This window comes from Octopus bimaculoides, chromosome 12, assembly GCF_001194135.2.
Source record: "Octopus bimaculoides isolate UCB-OBI-ISO-001 chromosome 12, ASM119413v2, whole genome shotgun sequence".
In the NCBI taxonomy this organism is placed as follows: domain Eukaryota; kingdom Metazoa; phylum Mollusca; class Cephalopoda; order Octopoda; family Octopodidae; genus Octopus; species Octopus bimaculoides.
The window spans coordinates 45,018,989-45,028,109 of record NC_068992.1 but is presented as its reverse complement, the minus strand read 5'-3'; the positions used below and the strand labels follow the sequence as shown (position 1 = coordinate 45,028,109).

The window sequence follows — 9,121 nt, the reverse complement described above, 5'->3', positions numbered from 1 at the left end:
ATATATATATATATACACAGACACACATGTATGTATGTGTGTGTGTGTGTGTGTATGTGTGCGTGTGTGTGTATTGTAGACACAGCTGTATATCTTACTCTTTATTTTGGAGGTACGTGATTCATAAACAAACTTTTTTCCTATTACATTTATGTATTTGTTTTGCAAGATACTTGATGTGAAATTGCGCGTTGAAACAGATATTGTTACATTTGGGAATGATCGTTGTCTTTTAATTTTTCTTTTTGCAAATAAACACACGCAGTATTTATTTCATCTTCACTTTAGCTTTAATACGAGTTCTTTATCACACGTTCTTTGACCTCTTCAGTGACTTTCTCTTCCTCGTGTTCTTATCCATCTCTAGCCTTGACCTGTCTACTCCATTTTTTCAAAATCTTTTCATTAGCTTCTAAAATCGTGAGGATTATATGCAATTTTAACGACAGAACTGAACGGAAGATATAGTTTTGTTACAGCCTAAAGGAAATATAATAAAGTGTTATATAGTAAGATATGGAAACGATCTGAAGTGAGTTGTAGTGAAGCCTTAATATGATACGATCGAATCATAAGCCGGTAAGATAGTATGATGCTGTCATATGCTGGAATAAAACAGCCATTCGTTGGTATGATGAAACCTTGATGCGTTATGGTTCAACTCTATGATGGCACTATCCAATCTTATGGTGGTATAAACATTACAGCATTAGGAACAAACGAAAATATGATATAAATGAAAGATCAAGGGCGCTTGATGCATTGTGGACAAATCGTTTGAAAATTCTATTAGTTGATATATTAAAACTTATATTATTGGTTCTTTATATTTCGCTAATACTTAACTTCTCCCCTAATTTCTTCAACTTGGAAAATCAATAGAAATCAGTAAGCTTCCTATGTTTCTTGAATTTCCCTAGTGGTCAGGTATTTATAAGCTAACTAATCCTGACTTTGATTAGATTTCGAAACAAATAGCTACTATAATGTTAATATTTCATGGTAATATAACAAGCAAGTTGTATAATGATAGACGAGTGAACTGAACAATATTGAAATTATAGGTAGATACGTCAACGTGGAATACCATTATTAAATAAATCACGGCTCATTGCTAGAGTATTCTTTGTACTTATACTGCTGGTTGTTTGAGAAATAAGGTCGGATCTATTGCCTGTGAAGCGGAGAACCGTGAGAAATATTACGCAGAAACATTATACATGTTATGTATAATAATTTGTGATTTCCTTAAAAGCCTTTGATTGAAAAGGAAAACGTTTCTCCTCGATTAGTTCCTTGAGAGTCTACTCTTATCAATTAAATGACAGCATAGCACTGCCGCCCTATTTCGCTGTATTAGTTTCGGATGAATATTGAGATTGCAACACGCTATGTAACGTTGGAGCTGCAGTGTTAGCTGCCTCAAAATGTAAGCTAGGCTGCAGTTGGAGTATATGTACAAAGGCTCGGGGATTAATCTAGCTATAAATATTCAGGTTTGGTTTGTAATTTGGCAGCAAAATATATTTTACCAATTCATAGAAGTTTCAAAAGATAGTGTTTATATTTTGGTAGTGTACCCAATTAAAAATTAAAAAGACAATGTTTTACACATGCAAAAACGGGAATTAGTGGTAGTCGTTGTAGAGGGATAGCCTAAAGAGATAATGGAAGAAAACTCAATAACCAGGGCGCCAGATGAGCTATGAAATCATAGATTCAGATACAGCTTTTAGAGCCAAAGGAGATCGCCCCAATACAAAGCATACATATGACTAGTTCAGTGATCATATCTCCAATTACGAGAGTAATGGGCAAATTCATATAGGATCAGCCATAACTATAGCTGACCATCTTTTACTGACAACTCAGACACCTGTAGTTTCATAAGCAGTCATTTCTTCAAACTTTTCTACTTGTATCTATCTACTTCTGTTTACTCTAAATAAACGTGCTATTCACACAAACAGGTCTACCACATACAACCATGACTGAATGTAAAGACATTACAGCTGCAGACATTAGATCTACTGTAAATCAGATTCCGCTGTTATTAGAAGTTTACGTCCCTTTCAAAAGGTTACATGTAGGACTTTGTAGAGACTCAATTGTACAAAACTACACAAACTCCGCAGATTAACATGAAAGTAGTGCACATATGACGCAGATCCATTTGCACGTGTGTACATATAGTACAACCATACGCGCACACACATCTATATGTATGGATAAAGGCGGCGAGCTGGCAGAAACGTTAGCACGCCGGGCGAAATGCTTAGCGGTATTTCGTCTGCCGCTACGTTCTGAGTTCGAATTCCACCAAAGTCGACTTTGCCTTTCATCCTTTCGGGGTCGATTAAATAAGTACCAGTTACGCACTGGGGTCGATATAATCGACTTAATCCGTTTGTCTGTCCTTGTTTGTCCCCTCTGTGTGTAGCCCCTTGTGGGTAGTAAAGAAATAGCACATCTATATGTATGAGTCATCAATATAAGCTGTGAACGTTTTGTTCATTTCAGTAACTCTAACATTTACTCCTTTATAAGTATTTCTGTATGGCACATTTGTAACATTCAGCTTTCCTGTGTTTGTTATTTCTGCATATTATTTTAATGATTAAAAATTGAAACCTCGTGTCCTATGCACTATTAAAATGGATGGTATGAAGTGTTAGAGTTTCACTAAATTATTAGCCAGTAGAGAATGTAAATAACATCTCTGTCGGATTTTATTCAACAGTTTTGTTTAACATGGACTAAATTTATCATTCTCTCGATATCGCACGTGCAACATTACTTAGAATGGAAACTGAAGTATGAATACGAAATAATAACAAATCATAAATTACTTACCTCCTGTTTGACCCCAACCAGCAATAACACATTCCTGCGTAAAGCTGTCACCGTACTGCGCCATTGGTATCGGTTGCCGACATGAATTGAATGTTATTGCTTTTGGCAAAGTCAGTACTGTTACATCATTCTCTGAAATTTAAAGTAATTCGATCTATTTCTGCAGTATCTTCAACCAATGCGAATCTTAGAAATATCTGTTTTGTATTTCAACCCAAAATTAACTCAGCTATTATAACTAAATTTGGACAGAAGTTCCTTAACACTTTCCGTTCTGACATTTCACTTCTAAATGTTATACATTTACGAAGGTGGTCTTAAAAGTAAGTTTAGGGATTTGTTTAACTAAACCCTTCAAAGCGGCGCTATTCGAAGAAATGAAAACAAAAGATAAAAGATAAAAAATACATGATTTTCTTGTATAAATACATACATATGCACATACATACATAGCCATACATACACACATATACATATACATAATATGCATACATATTCATACATATATGTGTGTATGAGTGTGTGTGTGTGTGTCTATACATATGTATATTAAGGCTGAAGCATGAAATAAAACAAAATCTACAGAGTTGAGTAATGATCATTATGTACAGGGTGCGTAAGATATTTGAGGGCAGATTTATGTTTAATAAAATAAAAACAGATATATAATAACAAATTTTATTTATGAAAAAATGCTATGAGGATAAAAATAAACCTTCTTTTCTATAATGTTATTCAATAAAGCCACCTTCAGCTTCAACAACTGCTTCTATATGAGATCTAAATCATCTACAAGTGATCCCGGTTCATTTTGTACATTACTCTGACTATGGCAGCTTTCTCTGACTATAGAATCTTTGGTGTTAAGGGCATGTTCATTGACCTCTCTCAACAAGTCTCAACATGTAACAGTCTGTTGGCTTGAGATCTGGGGAATTAGGAGGCTAAATATTAGGGGTTATATGATCATGAAATTTTCAGCCATCCATTCCTGTGTTATTAGTCATGTGTGATAGTGCAGAGTCTTACTGAAGCACATATGGCTTTCCATTGCATACACTATATATGCAGGGCTTAATAGTTAGAAATATGTTGAAGTAAACATGCCCAAATGTATTCAGTTCAAAAACACATTATATTGTGTTGTCTAGTGCTTTGACTCAGCAAAGCAATATCTTCCGTCGGATGACTATAAAACATAGTTTTAATAACAAAAAGAAAACGAAAAAAAAAACAGCACGAGAAAGAAATATAAGAGTATGGAAACATACGAAATTTAGGTGGCCCCGTGTACTTTTTATTGGCGTGTATATTGTCTTTGGTGACAATCATAGTTTCTTTCATGTTGTTTATGTTATTTCCACCAGCAGAAACTTTCACATGTTCGGCACCAACACTGAATAAAGAAGAAATATATATTTCTGATACTGGAACAAGAAAAGCTACTGTAACTATTACCACCCTTATTTAAACAATAACTGAAATATTCTGTAATATTACATTTACATCAGACTATAAAGGTAATGTGGGTTAAGATGGGTGACGCTTAGGAGCCAGTTAACACCTGTGGTGATTGCTGCAGTAATAGATTATACATAGTTATCTTAGGCGCAGGAGTGGTTGTGTGGTAAATAGCTTGCTTACCAACCACATGGTTCTGGGTTCAGTCCCACTGCGTGGCACCTTGCTGATGTTGCTGCTGTTGCTTCTGTTGTTGCTATTGTTTATGTGTGTATACTTGTTATATCTGTCTAAACGTGGAGACATATATAATGTAACAATGTCGTGTATAGTTTAGTTTTTGGTTTGTTTTAGCGTTTACGACACTGTTGTTGGGAGAACCGACTCCACATATTTTATGTAACATCCAGGAGAATATTCAACATATCTCAGGAAAACAAGACTTGTATTTCATTAATTGAATCCAATTGTTAAACTATAAAGTTGATTTTAAGATTATGAAATATCAAGCTTGGAACCACATTAGCATTTATTTCACAACGTAGTATTTTCAATGAATATATCGCAGCGAATACTAAAGCGAGCTCCCGTTGAAATAATGACAATTTGTTTGTCGTTATATATGTAATCTGAAGGTAAGCTCTTCCTTAGCTACGATGCTAATCTGCAAAACAGATACTCCGTGAATGAAGTTTTAAGAGATTTATGTATAAAAAGCTCCAGGTATAAACTTGGTTATTTCTAAAGCCATATCGAAGCCGTTTTAACAACGTGAATAACATTTACAATAGAATATTTACTTACACACAATGGGCAGCTGTGAGAATATGCTTGCTGTCTATAATTGATCCCCCGCATAGAAAATATCCTTTTGCAGTTTTAATTATCAGGGCCACCATCCAAGGAAATTCACAGTTGGTGGCATATGATCCATCAATAATATGATGAAGGTGTCGTTTTACACGTGCAATTGATCCATCGATGTTGCCACAAACTGAAATGTAAAGTAATATCTCATCACCTTATGTATTTTCTTAAGATAGATTCAGCGATATTATACAGAAATAACATTGCATTAAACTTCAATCTTTCCAATCTTACTGTTCCCAATATTCATCTGACGGGACATGGTACATAAATTGTTCCCTAAATCTAATTTGCTATCCCGTAATCCAATTATCTTAAAGCTTAATTCCACTGTGTTAACGTCTTTTTTCACTATATTGTAACCCAATTCCGCACCCTTAATTCTTAATCCAATTACATCACAGAAAATCGAAAGAAGGGATTCTTTAATAGTTAGCAGAATAAACAATTTAACTACAAATTAAACCTGCTTAATGCAAGTTCTTGAAAGAAATGTGTCTCAATTAAAGACGATATAATGATCTAAAAATAATTTCTCTCCCTCCCTCTTTCTCTCTGTCTCTCTATTATAAACGTTATCATATAACGCAATCTCAGTTGGTAACTGCTAACTATATCAAAAAATTCACAACAGTTCTCTCAATTACAAATGCCATCACGCTATAGCAGAACAATATCTTTTTCAGATATAAACACTATCACAGACAAATCTTACTCTCTCGACCACCCTCTTTCTTTTTACTTCTCTCCCTTTCTCTCAATTACAATCGCGATCTTAATAAGATTTCATAATGTTGAATTTTTTTTTCTTCTTGTTTGATTAGTGACTAACAATACAGTAAAATTGTGATCAGATCAAAGAAAATACGAAACGTTTTAACACGTTAATGCAGTAAGAATAAGTAATATACGAAAATAGAAATACATAGCTTTTGTGTGTACTTAAATAATCAAAAAACAAAATAGACATAAAAAATATTGTTCTCTGACGGAAATGTGTATTTCTTTTGTAAATGTTTCCAGAAGAAAATATGCTTGCTAGCTATTGGGGTTTTCGGATACAGAAAGTTTATGTTTACGTCACTCGAACTGAAAAGATCTTACCAAATTAAAGCTAAACACATTGAAGTCCATGGTTTGCTGAACAGGGTTAATGAGGCCAAAACATGTTCGTAGTCGTTTATCTTATTTGCCTAAATAATGTGGATTATCTTAGTTTATGGTTAATATTTTTTCCTCGATACATAATATTTACTGGTTAGATTGTGTTAATGTTACCTTCATTAAACATATCTTAATTGACTTATCTATTATATATATACGCAGATAACGATTATCTCTGTGTAATTATTTTCTGAATATTTCTAGTTTTCTACGTGCATGGCTCAGTGCTTAGAGTCTCGGGTTCACAATCATGTGGTAGTAAGTTCGATTACCGGACAGGGGTGTCAGTTGTGTTCTTGAGCAACACACTTTATGTCATGTTGCTCCAGTTTACTCTGCTGTAGGAATGAGTTGCAACGTCACTGCTGCTAAATCGGGCTTTGCTATTCGCTTGGATAACATCGCTGGCGTGGAGAGCGGAGGCTGGTATGTATAGGCGACTGCTGGTCTTTCATAAACAACCTCACCCGGCCTTGTGTTATGGAGGGGAACTTTCTAGGTGTAATGCCATGGTCATTCATGACCGAAGGGGATCTTCACCTAGTTTTCTACGTGAACCATTGTACAACAATATACATTGACTTAGTGATTCTCCCGCCGTACTTCGACAATTACAGTAAAGTTTCCATCTTACTGAAGCAGTCTAAGAAAACTGATTCATGTACTGAAGACAATTGTGGACATATTTCAAACTAATATTAGCCAATGTCCGATATTGTCATGCCTATACTGCTTAATCATTTCCAGTTAGATTTCTTGAAGCTCCCTGCATTAAATATTTAATGACTAACTTGCTCTAAGGTGACAATTTTTAAAGTACAGAGCAAAGTCAAATAACAAAAGAATCGTTAAAAAAGAAAATGTGTTTCCCCCCACCCATCCACGAATAAGTTTAAATTTGCTCCAAATCTACTTGTGAAATAATAGGTAGCCAACGAAGATTTTAGTTTATTATAATTATCAGACAGCTACACTGTTCTTGTTTTTTTGTGAAATCAGTAAGCGTTAACTAGGTACGTGAAGTACGACAATTCCCCATTGCAAGGAGTGTCAACACTAGTAGTTACGAGTTCTTCAATGGTTACGCTGCCGACTTCAACTAAGATGGTGTAGCTATAAATATCAGACGATATTTGTCTCATTAATTTCACTCAGCAAAAGTCTTTGATAAGTAACCACCTACCGACGAATTATAATGTTTACCCAAATTTCGTTTCGTTGATGCCGTTCAAGTCTCTCTCTCCGATTCTGCCAAGGAATTTACAATGATGCTAAAACAAGGTTACAAGATAGAAACTTGACAAACATTAGAAATTCGGTAGAAAATAAAATTTGCTGTCTGATTTTTATGATTCCAAATATATTTTAGCAACTTTCAAAATAACATATTCTATGAGATGTTCTAATGATTCGAAACACTAAGCTCCATGCAATAAAGTTGTTAGGTGTTTAGATCTTTTTGCCGTGACTAGCATTTAGAAGTTTCTACCAGACTTCGTTAAATATGCTAAAACGTTTCTCTCATCTATCGTAAAAATATAAATAAATTCTGTAAACTTACGTGCAACAGTCACTGCTACTGTCAGGAGTAGGATAATGTTTACAAGTGAATTCATCTTCATTGAATGATAGGTCTTAGAGGAGAAACCAGAATTTATAAAGATTTTTTGTTACGTATGTCAGCGATTATTTTACACGAGCAGACAAAAATAACAAATGTCATCCGTTTCAAGTAATAATGCATTGAAACTGGTCACTACTTTCTTAACATTCTCACAATTAACAGGTGACAATTATTAAAGTACAGAACAAAATGAAATAGTAAAACAGGTGTTAAAAAAAGAAAAATGTTTCCACTCCACCCACCCACGAATAAGCTTAAATCATATTAGTGCTGTTATTGATTTTCAAATTTATCAATAATTTTCAGATATACAAAGTATGACAATCCTTAAATTGATTTCAATGCGAAAATTCTAAATTTATCTGTTGAAAGTAACAAAAGTAACAACAAAAAAAATGCTATCTCAGAGATTATATAAATCTATAAATTGATTAGACGTTTCGCTTTTATAGCAATGTTTCATTAAAAAGACAACAAAAAATTCGAATATATTCTCGACAGTTTGCAATGTTACTGAAATATTATACTATCGTTTCACAAATAAATTAAATATGTTATCAACATATTACAGTTATTATTGAAGCTTCAAATCATTATTATTGATTTAAACAACGCTGATTGAAAATTAATAATTATTACTACTTCACTTCCATTTATTTTTGGTATTTTATTGTATTAATTGTGATGTACGTTGCTTGAATTATTCCTAACTCGTAGTTGCTTCTCTTCACTTTTAATCTTAGGTCGTTAAGAAGATCACTTCTCAAACACGTAGTTCCACGTTCAAACCCACATTGCGGTGCTTTCAGCGTCTTATATCATACTTTGGAATGTAACAATATATTGTGCAAATGACCTTTAGTCCCAGGTGCAACCTGCTAGATTACACATAGGACCAGAGCTATCCTAGCCTTGACTATTCTGATTTTCTGTATATCTAAACTTAACATAGGCTACTGAGTCCATCGTTTTATGACAGGAAGGTGAAATTTCAAGGAATTTTGCTACTATTTGTAGGAAGAGAAGCGTACATATTGAATTCCCCTCCATGACTCGGATGGAATATAGTACACAATCCGTATAAAGAACAAATCCATCTGTATCTATGTATCTATCTATCTATCTATCTATCTAATACTATATATATATATA

The 9,121-nt window shown here is 33.9% G+C and overlaps 1 protein-coding gene across 1 annotated transcript in view; it reads right to left on the bottom strand.

The window, feature by feature from the left end:
• Nucleotides 1-8,028, bottom strand: part of LOC106870942 (chymotrypsinogen A) — an 11,618-nt gene extending 3,590 nt beyond the window's left edge. Inside the window, exons 1-4 of the mRNA XM_014917185.2 lie at nt 7,907-8,028; nt 5,119-5,308; nt 4,125-4,249; nt 2,854-2,985 (exon numbers count right to left, since the gene is read on the bottom strand). Of these exons, the coding sequence (XP_014772671.1) occupies nt 2,854-2,985; nt 4,125-4,249; nt 5,119-5,308; nt 7,907-7,967 (508 nt within the window). The 5' untranslated portion in view covers nt 7,968-8,028. The remainder of the gene's footprint in view (nt 1-2,853; nt 2,986-4,124; nt 4,250-5,118; nt 5,309-7,906) is intronic.
• Nucleotides 8,029-9,121: the final 1,093 nt, after the last annotated feature.